Source organism: Moschus berezovskii, chromosome 26, assembly GCF_049115385.1.
Source record: "Moschus berezovskii isolate FMDL1 chromosome 26, NW_MosBer_1.0, whole genome shotgun sequence".
Classification (NCBI taxonomy): Eukaryota; Metazoa; Chordata; class Mammalia; order Artiodactyla; family Moschidae; genus Moschus; species Moschus berezovskii.
In genome coordinates this window covers 5,461,852-5,481,304 of record NC_142485.1, presented here as the reverse complement: position 1 = coordinate 5,481,304, position 19,453 = coordinate 5,461,852, and the positions used below count along the sequence as shown (strand labels likewise).

The 19,453-nt window shown below is 40.9% G+C and overlaps 1 protein-coding gene across 3 annotated transcripts in view; it reads left to right on the top strand.

The window, feature by feature from the left end:
- Positions 1–19,453, top strand: part of NGLY1 (N-glycanase 1) — a 58,161-nt gene that overhangs the window by 10,058 nt on the left and 28,650 nt on the right. For all 3 annotated transcript variants that reach the window (XM_088832719.1, XM_055416731.2, XM_055416733.2), the window contains exons 3-4: positions 3,820–4,065; positions 19,075–19,240. In XM_088832719.1, coding sequence (XP_088688845.1) covers positions 3,820–4,065; positions 19,075–19,240 — 412 coding nt within the window. The remainder of the gene's footprint in view (positions 1–3,819; positions 4,066–19,074; positions 19,241–19,453) is intronic.

Genomic DNA, 19,453 nt, shown 5'->3' with positions numbered 1-19,453 from the left:
TAAATGATTCTTGGGTCGGGAAGAAACCCTGGAGAAGGGATAGGCTACCCACTCCAGTATGCTTGGGCTTTCCTGGTGGCTCAGTTGATAAAGAATCTGTCTGTGGACAAAGGATTAATTTCCAAAATATACAAGCAACTTACATGACTCAATACCAGAAAAACAAACAACCCAGTCAAAAAAGTGGGAAAAAGACTCAGACATTTCTTCAAAGGAGACATAAAGATGACTAACAAACACTTGAAATGATGCTCAACATTGCTGATTATTAGAGAAATGCAAATCAAAACTACAATGAGATATCACCTCACACCAGTCAGAATGGCCCTCATCAAAAAGTCTACAAACAATAAATGCTGAAGAGGGTGTGGAGGAAAGGGAACGCTCTTGCACTGTTGGTGGGAATGCGAATTGATACAGCCACAATGGAAGATGGTATGGAGATTGCTTAAAAAACTAGGCATAAAGCCACCATATGATCCAGCAATCCCACTTCTAGGCATAAACCCTGAGGAAACCAAAATTGAAAGAGACACATGTATCCCATTGTTCATTGCAGCACTACTTACAATAGCTGGAACACGGAAGCAACTGAGATGTCCATTGACAGATGGATGGATAAGGAAGCTGTGGTACATACACACAGTGGAATATTACTCAGCCATAAAAAGGAACACATTTGAGTCAGTTCTAATGAGGTGGATGAACCTAGAGCCTGTTATACAGAGTGAAGTGAGTCAGAAAGATAAATTTCATATATCATATAATCATAAATTATGATATATATAAATCATAAATATCATAACGCATATATGTGGACTCTAGAAAGATGGTAAGAACTTACTTACAGGGCAGCAGTGGAGAAACAGACATGGAGAATAGACTTACGGATGTGGGGAGGGGGAGGCGGGGTGAGGTGTGTGGAGAGAGTAACAGGGAAACTTATACATCACCATGTGTAAAAGAGACAGCCAACGGGAGTTTGCCCTGTGCTCAGGACACTCAAACAGGGGCTCTGTATTAACCTAGAGGGGTGGAAAGGGGAGGGAGGTTCAAAAGGGAGGGGATATATGGATACCTATGGCTGATTCATGTAGAGGTTTGACGTAAAACAGCAAAATTCTGTAAAGCATTTATCCTTCAATAAAAGTAAATTAATTAAAAAAAGAATCTGCCTGGGATGTGGGAGACCTGGGTTCGATCCTTGGTTTGGGAAGATCCCCTGGAGAAGGGAAAGGCTACCCACTCCAGTATTCCTGCCTGGAGGATCCCATGGACTGTATAGTCCGTGGGGTCACAAAGAGTCAGACATGACTGAGCGACTTTCACTTTCAAGTAAATGATAACTGGAGACTACTAGTTTTTTATTGTTAAAGTTTATTGTTAAAGATTGAGCGGAATCAGATTTATCTTTCATTCAGCAGATATTTGAGTTCCAGGAGAGGTGGCCAGCTGTTGCAGTTGCCTTGGAATGTACTGGTTTTAGCAGTGAAATCCCATACTGTAGACAAGCCCTCTACCCCAGGCGGACTTGTTGCAGGTTGGTTATACCAGTGCCAGGTGACAAGCCAGGTTGAGACTTGCAGTAGTATACAACACAGATGGAGTCATAATCTCCGAAAAGGCTGTTGTGTCTTCAGACTAATTTGTATTTAGAGTTACTGGCTGGCGTTGGACTGCACACTTCAGGACCTGTAGAAGTAAGTGTCTTATCCGTGTTAGTCAGTAGAACTGAAACTGAACTTTGCCTCCAGAGGAAACTTGATGGGCTCTGAGGTGCAGTGGGAATCCAAGACCTATCCTGAAATTTTCAGTTGTTCATTAAAATCCTAACACCTTTGGGCTCACTTGACTCTGAGACTATTCTTTTTTATGAAAATTCTGAGAAGGAGGTGGAGAAAGACTGGAATTCACGGGATGGGTGACCCATCAGGCCAGCTTAATGGAGTGATTCTCACCAGGAGCCGTACCCACCCCCAGGGAGGAGTGGTCATCATAGTTTTGGTTGCCAGGGTGACTGGAAGATGTCACCAGCATTTATTGGGCAGGGACTGGGTTGACTCACACCCAGCAGTGCAAATCGCCTCAGCAAGAATGCATTGAGAAACGCAGATTTTGTCAAATACTGGAATCCTTGTTGGTTTCTTAAAATGTTGTTTGATCTCATGCATTAAGCCTGTAGTTTTGTCCTTTTACGAAAATGCAGGGATGTTGATTAAACTTTCTGGTACAGAGGCGTCGTTCATAATCACACATTCTTTCAGGACTGAAAGGTGCTGAGAAGGTGGAAGGGACGGCCTCCCCCCACCATATTAGGGGGGCCTCTCTGAGCTGTGGACCAGGCAGACCACTGCCTGCGGGGCTCCCCGTTACCTGTCCGTGGTGTCGTCTGCTTTCCTGTGTTGCCCTGCTCACTGTGCGAGATCAGAGGCTTCTTGTTTGGTTTTAAACCAGGCGTCTGGTTTCTCTTTCTAGACCTTGTCATAGACAGGAGGTGGTTCCTTTCTCATGTTGGAAAATTAAGTGTGTTCCAGTTTGTGCAAATCATCGTATGTATAATCATCACAACTGTCGTAATACTTTGCACTACCCGTCCACCTATTTGTACAGGCTGGTGGGATTTGATCTCTGTTCAGTCTCCAGATGGAGGTAGTTACAGCGTAGCAATTACGGTTGTGTATGAATCCTTTCACTGACGGTTATTCAGAACATCAAGCAGGTTATTTAACTTCTGAGACTTCATATTTTCATTTGAAAAGCGGGGCTAAACCTAGTACCTTTCAAGGTGGCTATAAGAATTCTTTAGGTAATGTGTGCACAGTATCTAGAAACACATAAATGCAGTAAATGATAGTGATCTTTTTTAATGGCTATTTTGGGTAATACTTGGGATTGATCTTCATGTCATTATTGACTAAGGTCTTGGTCTGGTCAGTTGATTCCTGTAGATCTGCCATCAGCAGGGAAATACAGTCATTCTCAATTGTGGAGTTTAATTTATATGCTCACGATCTGCAGGTTGGTCTGCTGTATGTTACAACTTTTTCTCCCATTTGCAGTTGGCGGAATTACTGTTTTAATACTGTTGGTTCTCAACACCTTAAACCTTGATTGAATAAATTTTCATTTTGCTTTTTGTTTTGTAATTTGCTGACTGTTTTACATTGTGAGCTTTGTTGTAATGTTTATTGTACCTTAGAGCACTCTGTATTATGTGAATTCATTAAACGAATCACTTCTTAAAGAATTGGATTTTTTTGTTTGTTTTTTTGGTTTGTATCACCTTTATATTACTAAATAGCAATCTGTAGTTTTGAAATGACCATCGGGGTTTAATTTTTGTTATCTTTGGAAGAATTAGTGGACCCCATAGACTTCTAATCATGCAGCTATTCTTAAAGACTTGAGAAGATTCAAAGGTTGGTATAGAACTTCTTATTGGTTTTATGTGACCAGTGATCATTTTGAATGGCCATATCTATAGTATCATTATCTTGTAGGAAATTTCATGGAGAATAGTTTTATCAAATCCTATTACAGAGAAGATAGGAATGAGCTTTTTTTGCAGTCTTCAGGAGGCTTTCTGACTTATTACAGTATTCCTAAAAGAATGTTTTTAAAGGTCTTTTGAACCAATAAGATAGGCTAAACATTTGATGCTAAAAAGGAGACAGAGTTTCTTAATTTTCTGTTGTACCTTTTCCTGTAATTTTTTAAAAAGTGCCATAATGTTACAAAGAGAATGATTGTTAAAGTATGATGTATTCTATAGTATTGGCTCCATTTCATATATATTTCCCTAATTTTTTTAAACTCCAGGGAGAAACACATCTTATCTTTCCTAAAAAGGCTTCAGTGGAGCAGCTGCAAAAAATCCGTGACCTGATTGCCATAGAGAGAAGTAGCAGATTGGATGGATCAGAGAAGAGCCACAAAACAGAATTATCTCAGCACCTTGCAGCCAGCTCCCAGCTTCCTACAGCACCATCTTCACACGCTGACAGGGTGACCCAGCCTCCAGGCAACAGTGAAGGGCAGGCATCCAGACCCCCGGTGGCTCCAATGGTAACGTTAGAGTTAACCCTTCCTTGACTTGTTCCTTTCAAAGTGTTGAAACATCAGAAGCTTTACTTAGATGACTTCATTTAATAGGAAATTATCCTGCTTACAAAAATCCTTTTTAATAAAGGTCCTTAAGCATTTTACTCATAAATTTCCACTGTCAGAAAAATTGTCATGGTTTTTCTGTAGTACTTTTGTCAGTAGCCAACTTAAACTCATGTCCTGTTTTAATTTTGTAAAACACCTTGTCGCTTTCCTCAGTACAGTGGAACCTTACATATAGAGTCAGTTGTTAAATCTCTTTTTCTCCGGCTGAATAATTCCAGAGCCTTTAACCTCACTTTCCTGGTACTCAGGTGATGGCAGTCATCCCTTCGTGTGGGCTAGGAGTGTCCTAAGCTTGTCTCTGAAAAATAGAGAATAAAGGTGATAGGGGCCGACAGAGGAAGAGACAAGGTAGACGCTGTCCTTTTATAGAATTCCTGATGAATGGTTTCCCAACTTTTTTGTTCAAGAAGATTAACTCTTCTAAAGCATATTCTTTTGTGCCTCAGTTGACTTAGGTTAACCTTTAAGTCTTTATAATATTTTCCCCTCTCATTAGTTTCCCAGCTAATATTTATTTCTAATAATAAACATAACTTTGTTGATGAATGCTTCCAAGAAGCGGTTACTGTGTAGCATTGAATTAATTAGTAATGCTATTAAGTGGTTGTGGGAGTCAGGTGGTACAGCATGTGTGAAAGCTTAATAAACGGTGAAGGGCTTAAAGATTTGCCCTTGGTAACAATAATTCTATAAAGCATCTCAGCTGCTTCGTTTAGCACAGAGTTATCATAAGTAACAGAAAAGAGGGACCACCCATCTCTAGTGGGACAGAATAGTAACCCTGGTCAGTCCAGTCCTTAGAACACCGATTTCCACCCTCGCTACGACTGCATGTCTTACCAGTGACAACGTGTTGAATACATAGCTGGGTAAGTCTCTCTTTACATACAAGTTCCGTACTTCTGTGTGTGTTTGTTAATGTACCTTGAACAGGAGTCATGTAGAGGATTAAAGCCTGTCATTCGTTACACTTGGGGTAACTGGGGCCTTCATCAGTTTTGCAGTTAAGGGTGATACAGGTATAGAAGCATGCTTAACTTCTTTCTTGGTTTTTAGCACCTTATGAGTTTTCTAATGTGTGAAATATATCTTTTAAGATTCCCTACTTTATCTTTTGTTTTGAATCTCAGTATTACAGTTTAAAATGCACAGTATTGACCAGTCTTAGAGAAAAACATAAAATACAGGAAGGTATTTTATTTTACAAATTAGCTCTTTTGCTGGACCAGTTAGAATTTCTTTTTTGCAAGTGTTCTGGCTCAGAAAATCCATTCACATTTTCTGAACCTTCTTTAACCTCTTTCCTTTTTTTAAAATTCTTAACCTCAAAATTCAGCTATAGTTTGAGGTCTTTAACTCTGCTAATTGCCAGAAAGCGTGTGGATACTACAATGAAAACAGTGACGTTCTGCTGTCAAAACCAATGCAGACTTTAGAAGCAGTAAACTTTTCAAACACATATGCTCTTAGAAGGCTCTTGTATATTTACTCTTATTTCTCTAGTTCCTGGGGTATAGTATGTTTTCCTGTGTTTCTTAAGGGAGTCGGGAGAAAGTAGAATGAGCCTCTTATAGATATAGTTTCATTCATGCACGTTTGGCTGTGCTGGGTCTTTGTTGCCGTGCGGGCCGCTCTCTCGTCGCGGGTGCACGGGCTTCGGTAGTTGTGGCACGCGGCATCTTCCCAGACCAGTGTCTCTGGCATTGGCAGGCAGATTCTTTACCACTGAGCTACCAGAAAAGCCCTAGAATGAGTCTTGTTTTGTATAGCCAACTCCTAGTTTTATGGATTGCTGAAATACACTTTTTTAAAACTATTTTGTTACTTAAGCTCTAGCACTGTTAATGGCTATACTATAGAGTTTGATAGTTATGTTCTCCAGCCTTTGTCATTTTGAGTGCGGATATTAACTGAGTTAAAATGGACCAAGTCAAACAGCAGGACAGAGATTAACAAAGCATTTAACTGCATATAGACTAGATATGTGCTGGGCACCGATGAGCTTCTTAACTAATATTTCTCTGGTTGAAACTGTGTCAAGTAAACATTTTGAAATATAAGGCAACGTGATAGTCACTGATATACTGGAATATGTTGGTGCTCAATGTCAGCAGTTTACTTAGAAACTTATTTTGCTGCTTTTTCTGGATATTTTATGTAAATGGAATTATGCACTATGTATTCTTCTGCCTCAGGCTTCTTTTAGTTTGTTTTTGAAGTTGATCCATATTGCAGGCTGTATCAGTATTTTCTTCCTGTTTATTGCTGAAAAGTATTCTCTGGAGAGCATTTGGGTTTGCCCTGTTTGCCTTGTTAGTGGGCAGTACTGCTGCGAATGTTCACAGACCAGGCTTCGTGTAGACATATGTTTTCACTTGTCTTGTGTAGATTCCTAGAAGTGAAGCCACTGAGTTATATCCCAACTTTTATGTTTAATGTTTTAAGAAAGTGCAAGCTGTTTTCCAGAGCTATTACAGCGTTTTACATTCTAACCAGCAGAGGGTGAAGGTTCTAATTTGTCAGTGTTCTCATTGATACTTGTTAATGGCTTTTTGGGGCTCCCCTGGTGGCTCAGTGGTAAAGAATCTACCTGCCAGTGGAGGAGACTTGGGTTCGATCCCTTGGAGTAGGAAATGGTAACCGGCTCCATTTTTCTTGCCTGGGAAACCTCACGGACAGACGCGTGGCGTGTTCTTTATCCATTTCTCCATTGGTGGACATTGAGGTTGCTTCCATATCTTGGCTTTTGTAAACAGTGCTGCAGTGAACACTGGGGTGTTTGTATCTCTTTGAATTATGGTTTTCTTCAGACGTATACCCAAGAGCAAGATTGCTGGATCTTACAGTAGTTCTATTTTTAGTATTTTAAAGAATCTCTGTGCAGTTCTCCTGGAGGAGGAAATGGCAACCCACTCCAGTATTCTTGGCTGGAGAGTTCCATGGACAAAGGAGCCTGGTGGGCTACAGTGCACAGGGTCGCAGAGAGTCAGACACGACCGAGAGACCACCGCTCACTCACTCATGCTGTTGTTAGTGTTTGTGCCAGTTTACACGCCCGCAGACAGGGTGGGAGAGCCCCTTTTCTCCACACTTGTTCCTTATCAACTTCGACGATGGCCATTCTGACCAGCGTGAGTTGATACCTCATTTTTAGTTTTGATTTGCATTTCTCTCATAATTAGCATTGTTGAGCATGTTTTCATGTGCTGTCTGGATATCTGTATGTTTTCTTTGGAGGAATGTCTATTTAGATCTTGTGCCTGTTTTTTAATTGGGTTGTGTGTGGTTTTTTTTTGGTTTGTTTTTTGAGCTACATGAGCTGTTTATATATTTTGGAGATTAATCTTTTATTGGGCTTTTCCTTTAAAAATATATTCTCCCATTCAGTAAAAGTTGTCTTTTCATTTTGTTTATGGTTTCCTTTTCTGTGCAAGAGCTTTTAAGTTTAATTAGGTCTCATTTGTTTATTTTTAAAAATTTTCATTAGTGTGTGGATCCAAAAAGATATTTGCTACAGTTTATGTCAAAGGGTATTCTGTGTTTTCCTCTAAGAGTCTTATAGTATCACTCTAAATTGAGGTCTTTAATCCATTTTGAGTTTATTTTTGTGAATGGTGTTACAAAATGTTCTTGTTTTATTCTTCTATGTGTAGCTCTCCCATTTTCCCAGCACTGCTTATTGAGAGACTGTCTTTTCTTCTTTGTATTTTGTACTGTGGATTTGTTTCTGAGCTTTGTCTCCTGCTCCATTGGTCTGTATTTCTGTTTTTGTGCCAGTACCATACTGTCTTGGTTAGTGTCACCTTGTAGTGTACTCAGAAATCAGGGACCTGATTCCTCCAGCTCCATTTTTCTTCCTCAGGATTGCTTTGGCTATTTGGGGTCATTGTGTTTCCATATAAATTAAAAATATTTTTGTTCTAGTACTGTGAAAACTTCCATTGGTAATTTGATAGGATTGTGTTGAATCTGTAGATTGCTTTGAGTAGTATAGTTATTTTGATAGTATTGATTCTTCCATTCCAAGAATATAGTATATCTCTCTGTGTCATCTTCAGTTTTTTTTTTAAGCATCTTATAGTTTTCTGAGTATAGGACTTTTGCCTCCTTAGGTAGGTTTATTCCTTGGTATTTTATTCTTTTAGATACAATGGTAAATGGGATTGTTTCCTTAATTTCTCCTTCTGATATTTTGTTGTTAGTGTATAGAAATGTGTAGATTTCTATGTATCAATTTTGTATCCTGCAACTTTACCAAATTCATTGATGAAATCTGGTTGTTTTCTGGTAGCATCTTTAGGATTTTCTATGTGTAGTAGCATTTTGTCTGCCAACAGTGACTTTTCCTGTCAAAGTTTTCCTCCTATTTTTCCAACTTGAATTTATTTCTTTTTCTTCTCTGATTGCTGTGGCTAGGACTTCCAAAACTTTGTTGAGTAACAGTGGCAAGAGTGGACAGCCTTGTCTTGTTCCTGATGTTAGAGGAAATGCTTTCAGATTTTCACCACTGAGCATAACGTTAGTTGCAGGTCTGTCACCTGTGGCCTTTTTATGTTGAGACGTGTTCCCTGTCCGCCCACTTTCTGGAGGTTCTATCTTACAGGCTGACTCTTTTCAGAAGCTTTTTCTGCATCTCTTGCAGTGACCATGTGGTTTTATTCAGTTTGTTCTGGTGGTGTGTCATACTAATTGATCTCCAGATACTGACACATCTTTGCACCCCTGGGATGAATCCCACTTGTTGTGTTGTATATCCCTTTCACTGTGTTGCTGGGTTCAGGCCTCTGGTCTGTTGCTGGTCTTTGCGTCTCTGTTCGTTCACGGCGATGCCAGCCTTTAGTGTGTGTGCGTCGTCTCTGGCTTTGGTGTCAGGGTGATGGAGGCCTTAGAGAATCCGTTTGGAAGCGTTCCTTCCTCTGCAATTGTTTGGAATCGTTTTAGAAGTGTAGGTGTTAACTCTTCTCTAAATGTTTGGTAGAATTCTCCTGTGAAGCCATCTGGTCCTGAACGTTTGTTGGGAGTTTTTTAATCACAGTTTCAGTACTTGGGATTGGTCTGTTAATATTTTCTGTCTCTTCCTCGTTCAGTCTTGGGAGATTGTACCTTTCAAAGGATCTGTTCATTTATTCCAGGTTGTCCATTTTATTTGCATACAATAGTCTCTTACGATCCTTTGAATTTCAGTGGTATCTGTTGTAACTTCTTTTTCATTTCTGATTTTTTGATTTGAGCCCTCTCCCTTTTTTCCTTGATGAGTATGGATAAAGGTTTATAAATTTTATCTTTTCAAAGAACCATTGGTCTTTTCTATTGTTTGTGTTATTTCACTTATTTCTGCTCTGATCTTTATGCTTTGTTTCCTTCTAGTAACTTTGGGTTTTGTTTGTTCTTCTAGTTGCTTTAGGTGTAAGCTTAAAACGTTTGAGATTTTTCTTGTTCCCTGAGTAAGATTATTTTGCTATAAAGTTCCCTCTTAGAACTGCTTTTGCTGCATCCCATAGATTTTGGATCATTATGCTTTTGTTTTCATTTGTCTCTAAGTATTTTTTAATTTCCTCTTTGATTTCTTCCATGACCCATTGGCTGTTTAGTAGCATATTGCTTAGTCTCCACATGTTTGTATTATTTACATTGTTTTTCTTGTAGCTTATTTCTAATCCCATAGCATTGTGATCAGAAAAGATGCTTGATATGATTTCAGTTTTCTTAAATTTACTGAGATTCACTTTGTGGCCCAGCATGTGATTTGTCCTGGAGAATGTTCTATGTGCACTTGAAAAGAATGTGTATTCTGCTGCTTTCATGTGGCATGCTCTGTAAACATTCATTAAGTCTGGTTGAGTGTGTCATTTAGGACCTGTGTTTCCTTGTTGATGCTCTGTCTGTATGACCTGTTGATTGACGAGACTGGGGCGTAAAGAGTCCCCCACTGTTACTGTGTGCTGTCAGTTTCTGCTTTCATGGCTGAAAGCATTTGCCTTAAATAATGAGGTGCTCCTGTGTTGGCTGCATATATATTCACAATTGTTCTGTCTTCTTCTTTGATGTGTTGATTTTTCTGTACTGTCCTTCTTTATCTCTTCTAACAATCTTTGTTTTAAAGTCTATTTTGTCTGATGTGAATATTGCTGCTTCAGTTTTCTTTTGATTTCCCTTTGCATGGGATATCTGTTTCCATCCTCTCACTTTCAGTCTGTATGTGTCCCTATATCTGAGGTGGGTTTCTTGTAAACAGCGCATTTGCCAGACCTTGTTTCTGTGTTCACTCAACCAGTCTGCGTCTTCTCGTTAGAGTGTATAGTCCACTCGCATTTAAGGCGATTACTGACAGTACGTTCTTACTGCCGTCCTGTTCATTGTTCTGCATTTGCTTCTGGAGGCTTTTTTCCTTCTTTTCCTCGTGTGGTTTGCTGACTAACCTTTAGTGCTGTGTTGGGTTATTTACTCTTTGTTGTGTGTGTCTATCGTGTATTTTCGGTTTTCAGTTAGCATGAGGTTTTGATATCGCATTCTATATATATGCACAAGAGTGTTGTAAGCTGCTCATCTTCGAATTTCAGATGTGTTTGTGCTCTCCTCCTCTCACGGTTGTTAGTTTCAGTATCGTGTGTGTGTGTGTGTGTGTGTGTTGGCGGGCAGGTGGTGATTTCCTATCCTGACTGTATGTTTGCCTTTACTGGTGAGGTTTTTCACTGATCATTTTCTTGTTTCTACTTGTGGCCTTCTCTTTTCTGCTCAGAGAAGTTCCTTTAGCATTTGTGGCAAAGGTAGTCTGGTGATGCTGAATTCTCTTAGCGTTTGCTTGTTTGTAAAGCTTTTGATTTCTCCATCAAATCTGAACAAGAGCCTTGCTGAGTAGAGTTTTCTTGGCTGTAGGTTCTTCCCTTTTATCGCCTTAAATACAGTGTGCCACTCGCTTCTGGCCTGTGGCGTTTCTCCTGAGAAACCCGCTGATAGCCTTACGGGGTCCTTTTGTGTGCCATTTGCTGCTTTTCCCTGGTTGCTCTTTAATTTTGTAAGTTCCCTGCCTGTGTCTCAACATGTTCCCCCTCGCCTTTATCCTGCCCGGGACTCTCTGAGCTCCTTGGACTAGGCGACTGTTTCCTTTCCCGTGTTAGGGATGTTTTCTACTATTCTCTCTTCACACATTTCCTCAGGTCCCTTCTCTCTTCTCCTCCTTGGGTCTCTATAGTGTGAATGTTGGTGCGTTTAATGTCCCAGGGGTCTCTTAGACTGTCCTCACTTTCTTTCATCCCTTTTTCTTTATTTTCTTTCTTTATTTTCCTCTGTGGCAGTGATATCCCCCCTTCTGTCTTCCAGCTCACTTACTCATTCTTCTGCTGTTGATTCCTTCCAGTGTATTTTTCATTTCAGTTCGCGTGTGGTTCATCCCTGTTGTTTGTTCTTTAGCTCTTCTAGGTCATTGTTAAACATGTCTTACATCTTCTTGATCTGTGCCTTTACTCTTTTTCTGAGCTCTTGGGTCATCTTAACTATCGTTGCTCTGAATTGTTTTCGAGGCAGATTGTCTGTCTCTGCCTCACTTAGCTGCTGCTCCGGGGTTCCGTCTTGTCTCTTTTCTGGAGTCTATTTCTGTGCCGTCGCATCTTGTCTGACTTCGCTTATTCGTGGCCTCTGTTCCTCAGGCTGCAGGATTGTAGTTCTTCTTGTTTCTGGTGGCTGAGTGTGGTCCAGGGGCTTGTGCAGCCCCTGTGTGGGGTGGACCGGTGACTGCCCACCGGTGAGTGGAGCTAGGTCTTTGCCTTGTGGTGGACAAAGCTTGTGTCGAGGGCTGTGTTTGTTTAGAGGCAGCTGTGGGGTCAGGATGGCGTCAGGCAGCCTGTCTGCTGATGGATGGGGCTGCGCTCCTGCCCGGTTGGCTGGTTGGCTTGTGGCGCCCCAGCACTGGAGCCTGTCTGCTGATGGATGGGGCTGCGCTCCTGCCCGGTTGGTTGGCTTGTGGCGCCCCAGCACTGGAACCTGCAGCCTGTTGAGTGAGGCCAGGTCTCGGTGTCGTGTTGGCTGCCTTCCGGAGAGCTCACGTCAGGTGAATATTCCCCAGTACCTCCGCCACCAGTGACCTTGCCTCCACAGTGAGCCAGAGTTGACCCCCACCTCCCTAGGAGACCTTCCTAAACCTGCAGGTGGGTCTGGCCAAGGCTCCTGTAGAGTCACTGCTTTGCCCCAGGTCCCAGTGCACATGAGACCTTGTGTGCCCTCCAGGAGTGGAGTCTGTGCCCCCCAGTCCTGTGGAGCTCCTGCACTAAAGCCCTGCAGACCTTCAGAGCCAGGTGCTCTGGGGGCTCCTCCTTCCAAGGCCAAACTCCTAGGTAGAGGAGCTCAGGACTCTCATTCCTGTGGGAGAACCTCTGCGATATAATTATTTTCCAGTTTGTGGGTGCCCCCCACCCCGGAAGTATGGGATTTATTATATTGTGAAAGCGTCCCTCCTACCATCTCGTTTTGGCATTTTCTTTGTTTTTGGAAATAGAATATCTTTTTTTGTAGGTTCCAGTTTGCTTTATCAGTGGTGGTTCCGCAGTTGTGGTTTTGGTGTTTTCGTGAGTGGGACTGAGCCCACGTCTTTCTCTGCCACCTTTTGTCCTCTCTCTTCTGTTTATACTTTTAAATTGACACCAATTCTGTTTATTATATTCAAAACCCTTCTCTAATCTCCACATCAGAGTTGGATTTGTTGCAACTTGAGGATGTTAAAGAGTTAAGTCAGACTTGCAGAAGCTTGAAGTGCATACCTAAGACAGTGGGAGCCCACAGAGAAGCGCAGCCTCCTGACTGACCCCACTGGCTTCTTCCCCTGGCTTCACCTCTGAGTTAGTTGATTTTTTTTTCTTTTTTTTTTAAGGCTAATGTTTCCTTTTTTAAAATTGTATTTACTTTTGGCTGCACTGGGTCTTTGTTGCTGCCCAGAGTCTTTCTCTGCTGATGGCAAGCAGGGGCCACTCTTCATTGCGGTGTGCGAGCTGCGTGTTGCCCTGTGCAAGCTGCGCGTTGCCATGTGCAAGTTTCGCCTTGTGGTAGCTTCTCTTGTTGCAGTGCTCAAGCTTAGTCGCCCCGCAGCATGTGGAATCTTCCTGAACCAAGGCCTCAGCTGGCTTCCCCTGCACTGCCAGGTGAACTCATAACCTCTGGACCACCAAGGGAGTCCCAGTTAGTTGATTTTTAAACTAATTGAATCTCGGAAGACAACTTCTTAGTTTGGATCTGTATGCAATCTTTTTAAGAGAAGAAATCTCTGCTCCTATTTCCTATTTGGACAGAGGATTTAAATGTTCAATTTATTGTTAACCATTCTTAAGAGTAGACTACAACTACATACCTTTCAATAGGTAGTTGTTGAAATTATGACACATCTTTAAATTGACATTCTTCATGTCCATTAAAAATGATGATGTGGTATATTTTGACATGAAGATTATTACTATGTAGGAAAAAAAGGTAAAGAATCCCCAAATTAAACACTATGTTATATGTATGTGAATATTTCTGTTTTTCTTGTTAAAAATACTCATACATAAATATGTTTATTTTTAAAAGTTCTGGAAAGCTGTACACAGTCTGATTTTTTGAGTAGTGAAATTTTAATGATTTCTTGTTATTTATACCATTCAGTATTTCCTGAAATTTTTTTGCAACATTTATTAATGTTAAATATAGAATAAAGTGGTTTTTGTCAGAAATTTCTCCTTAAGTCACAAATTGATTTTAGATATCATTAAAAATGTATTAAACAGAACTTCTATATTTAATTTAAAAAAAGCAGGTTCTAAATGCAAAAGCCATGGAAGCAGAGGGTTGTAAAAAGGCAGAAAGAGGACTGATGGACTTGGGAATCCTGTCCTTTACTAAAAAAGTAAACTTGCTGATCCAGCTTCCTCTGCTTTTATCGTGTGGTTTGACAGAAATGCATATCGTACTTGTTTTCTTATAGAGTCTTAAAGGTCTCGCATCAGAAGCCAAATAATTGAAATCCAAGTGTGATTAGTGAAGGAAAAAATCTTTTTAATCTAAAACAGACAGATTTCATATTTTAAACTCCCATTTGTACTCCAAATAACCTTTAAGCAATTAACTATTGCCTTATGTACATGGTTACCCAGCTGCTATAATTGCCATGCAATCAGCAAACTTCTATTTTTATGACTTAGTTTTTTTGGCATTATGCCAGAGAAATAAAGCAAGAAAATAACCTTTATTGTTCAAGATCGTTTACGTGCCATTAAATACCACAGTGAAGGGGGTAATTTCCAGAACGAAAAATACTAAATTGAAAATAAAAATTCTTTGGCTGACTTCTTACCTTCCCAGCAAATGAAACTCTGTGGGAAAAAAAAAAATACAACCAAAAAAGTTCTCATCTTTATAGGAATTCTTTCAAGTGGAAATGGAAAGCAATTATTCTCCAATGAAAAATAAATAAAATAAGAATGGACACATTGCATTTGCTTCTGGATCAGTTCTGGTAAGACGCACTCTTTCCTGGTGAGTGCGCTGCGTTTCCCACCGCCAGGTCTGCCCCAGCTCTTCTGTCGTCTGTTGGTGGAGTCAGTGTGTCTGCAACTGCTGAAGGCCGGCCCTCCTCTGTGCCTGCGTTCCTCTCCTCTGCTCCCTGTGGGGTCACAGGTGGGCTGTGCAGTCGTGACCTGCCCCTTTTCTTGGAGATTCTTCTCAGTGGCTTTGAAACCTTGCTGTAGGCCAGTTTTCATCTAAGTCTGGACCATTGGTGTTAGAATAGCCTGGGTGTGCACATTCCTGGGCAAACCCCAGACTGGCTGACCCAGGAGAGAGGGAACTTGGAAACCTGCTTTCTCCACAGACAGGTCCGTGGTTACAAGCACTTCCTGTGAGCTCTTCGACACAAGTCAGCACACAAATATCGCTAGATCCTGCCTTCCGGTATTTCTCATTTCCTCTTCACTGCAAGTTTCAGGGCAGTCCCCAGTATCCACCCCTGTCTTTACTCCTCATGTTTGTCTAGCAGGTTTCCACACTTTATGTGCCCCTTCAGCAGAATATTTCTGAGCGTGTCCTCTCAACATATATTTATTTGTTTATAAATTGTATACTTACATTAGTGTGCCATTGTTCTGGATACACTGTAAAGCAGTGTGCAGAGGCAGCACCAGAGATGGTTAGACAGCACCGTGGACTCAATGGACACAAATCTGAGCAAACTCTGGGAGATGGCAGAGGACAGAGGAGCCTGGCGGGCTGCAGTCCATGGGGCCTCAGAGCTGGACGCGACTTAGCAGCAACGAAAGAGATAGAAAATGATTTAACTGTCATTCAACGCATGTAGACCTGAGTCTATATTTTAAATGCTCTTTTGATAATTTTGAATTTGGGAGGCTCCCTTTATCAGATCTGAGTAGATTGTGATCTTTTTTCGCGTTAAAATTTGGCTCTTGAAGGGGCTCATACTGAAAAAAAGACACATTAGCCCTACCATTTCTTCTTGTACACACACCACACATTCCTACATAAGTATTAGCCTTATTGCTTAGAGGTCTTTGAAATCCTTTTTAAGTCAGGTTGAGGGTTAATTTAGTAAAAACTACATAATATAATCTGCAAAGCCACTGAACCGGGCGCATTTGGACTGCAGAAGCTTGTAGTATGATGAAAGCAAAAGTAGGAGTGGGCTTGCCCCTGGGTACTTCCCACTCTGTGGGACTTCCTTCCCTCAGGACGGCTTCTGTAGCTGGGGAGGGGCCACCACTGATCCAATGCTCAATGATATAATAACTTAATTTGGGGGCACAAATGATATAAATAGCAGTTGTAATATTTTCTGTCTGTATCCCGGCAGACCACTTTGTCCAGCTCCTGGCCCACGTTGGGACACCACTTAAACCACTGAGTCTCCTACACTTTGTTTTCCTTATTAACACTGTTGCAGAACTTATTACTGAGATCATCGCTGATCTCCATGCCCCTAAATTTAGTGGACTTTTTAGGGTTCATTTTCACATTCATAGCTTTAAGCTCAATTGACCAATTTCCTGCTTTTTTCCTCCTCTTGTAAGTGGTTCGACCATTGACCCAGTTGCTCTTACTGAAAATCTGTGGGTCATTCCCCTTGACTGCACGGTTCAGTCAGTGGGACCTGTTCTACTTCCTCCGTGACTCTGAATCCATTCACTTTCCTACCACCTCTGTCCCCTCCTGGTTCAAGCCTCTGCTCCCTCAGAGCTCAGCAGTGGTTCCCCTCTGGGTCTCCTGAGACCTGCTTTCTCCCTACCTCAGCTGGAAGCTGGGAGAGCATGAAGCTGGCCGATTTACTGCCTTGCTCCTTAGGTCGCAGATAGCTCTCCATGCAGTGGGAAGAGACAGGGAAGTCCTGGCTGCCACCCAGCTCAGCTTCCTGCTTGGTGCTCTGCGCTCCAGACACCCTGACTTTCTGTCTGATCCCCCGCTTTGCATGCTCCCTAGCTACCTACCTGCACGTTATCCCCTCTTCACAGGAATGGTCGTCTTCTCCCTTCCCTGGTCACCAGCTGCTTCTCATCCTTCATATTTTATTACAGTATCACTTCTCCAGGAGGTTTCATTAGAGCCCCTGTCAGGCAGTTACACTGTGCTCTGTGTTTGCTTTATAGCTGTTCCCATACATATGAATAGACTAGCCATTATATCCCCCGTATCTAACAGATCATAAAGACTCCTTAAATATTTGAGGCAATTGGCACTGTTGTAGCGAGATTTGTTTCTATGTCCATAGACTCATTATCCTGTGAGGATAATGCCCTTGTCTGGCTTGGCCTCCATTATTTTTCTATCATCTAATACATTTACGTACAAACCCACACAGTTTGTTGACTTAATGTGAAGATCTGTCATTGTTTGCTCAGTGTCTTTCCACCTTAGACTTAGAGTGATTGTTCTGTGCACACATGCCCAGTGCTTCCTATACTGACGTTGTAGTCAGGATTTGGTGTTTCGCACCTTAGTCTATTTCTGCCTTTTTCTATACACATTTAATCCATTCCTGTTTATGGTAATTCTAATATGTTTGAACTTATTTCTGACATTTTGTGTTTTGTATGTCCTTCTTGTTTTTCCTTTTTTCTTCTATTTTTGTTTAAATGGATCGAGTTTTATTCCATTATTTTCCCTCCAAAAGTTAGAAAGTTAAATATCCTCTTTTAGCCTTCTAATAATTGTCTTAAGATTTTTAATGCAAATATTTATTTTATATTTTTCTAGCATCTGCTCCCATCCCTGCCACCTTTCTTATGTGATTTTGCTTTTTAATTGTTTATAACAAACAGAACTTAAGTTTTACTAGTTTGTTTAGTTTTTATTTAACTCACTTCTGCTTCTTTTATCCTGGGTTCTACTCTATGGTGTTCTCTTTATTTCCTTTGATTCTATTATGTTTTGGGGAGACAGTAACTTTTGTAATAATTTTTTAAAATAGGATTTGGGAGTGGTGTATTTTCTGCATTGTTACAGATCAGAAAATGTGTTGTTTTGCTCTTCTTTGTAGTTAGTTTATCTGGGTATGCATCGTGTGCTCTCATTTTCCCTCGGTATTTCAGAGATCTCCCCTCACTGCTTCCAGTGAGATGTCTGAAACATTGAAGGCTCTTAATGTTTTGTTTTTATCTTTACTGTTGTTATAAAATGTCATTATTAGTTTAGTCTGTTTTTTTTTCCTCCATTCATACTGGCTCTTTCTTTAACCCTCAGAAATTTCCCATTATTTCTTTGAGAAGTGTTTCTCTTCCTTTTTTTCCTACTCTAGTTTCTAGATATTTCCTGTTAGCTGGATTTGGGAAGTTCTGAGTTCCTCCTTAGTGTCTTTGTTCCTTTGTGCCATATTGTCAGAAAATGCCTCTTCTGTCTTCTGATTGATTGATCATATAACTGTGTTTGTTTTGCTGTTTGACACACCACGTGTGCTTTCTTCTTCATTTCAGTGTTTAAATTTTTAGTTTCTAAGATCTGTCGGTGTCTTTCTGTGACTCGAGTATACTCCTGAACTTCTGAAGGTAGATGTCTTTTGGTCCCTTCTGTATTTGCTGCCCGTCCTGCAGGGTTCCTTCTGCTGCTGTTGATCCCAGTGCACTGTCTCAGCAGTGCTGGTTGTTGTGGGCTCACGGGGGTCTGAGAGTTCCTGCTAGCCTGTTGGTGAGCACTGCGTCTGGTTCTGATGACTAAGGGGGAGGGCAGGCCATGCCACCAGGTGGGCTGTGCCAGACCAGCACAGCCTCTTTCCTTTTATAAATCTAGGCATCCACACTCACTGCTCAGAGACACGCCTTTTTTGTGGAGGAGTGACCACAGTGTCCAGCTGTTCCTGCTGCAGAGCCTGGCAGCCTGCTTAACACTTACTCCAAGACCCCTTCCTGCTCTGTGAAGCCTCTGGCCCATCCCTCCTCGGGATTATTTTGAGAACTTTGTTTAGTTTTATAACCACTTTCTCTAGATGGCATATTGCCATTGTTTGTTCCTTTTGTCTGTTTGTACCTCTTTCTTCTTTCAGGAATTTCTCAAAATTCCTGATCCCTTGAGATCAGTCCTCCTTAGCTAATGCTGTATAAAGAAAAAAAAAAAGATATTTATCGGGCCTTGAAGTGGAAAGAGCGGTCAGAAGCTCTGCTCAGAGTGCTGTCCTGATTCACGCTGTGGTCAAGAGTTCAACATATCCCTGTTTAAATACATGCTCAGTAACATCTATTCAGGTGAAAATATAGACATATCTTAGACTGTGATACAGACGTGGCTATCTCCTAGTACTAATTTTGTAAAGGTTTTCAGTATAATTATTATATTTCAGTGAATCCGTACATTCCTTTATCTATGAACTCATAGAACCAGTATTTTTTATTATATTATTTTTATAGCATATGAAGAAAAGCTAATTTCATTGTTTTCTATTAGGTTGCTGACAATTCAGTCATTCTAAAAGTTCTTCGGTCCAACATTCAGCATGTACTGGTCTATGAGAACCTTGCTCTCCAGGAGAAAGCACTGGCTTGTATTCCAGTCCAAGAACTGAAAAGGAGATCACAAGAAAAGTTGTCTAGAGCCAGAAAATTGGATAAAGGTAATGGCCTTACATAACCATTCATTGCTAAATATGCATCATTACTAAATCAACGAAAATGCTGAAATGGTGCCCTTTACTGTATACGTTATAAATGTATAACCCAGTTCTATTTGGATTTTTAAGAAGTACAACAGTAGTATAATTTTCCATTGCATATACCTCATGCACATGTCTGTTAAAAGTTTTTAACTCAAGTAATGTATTTTTAGT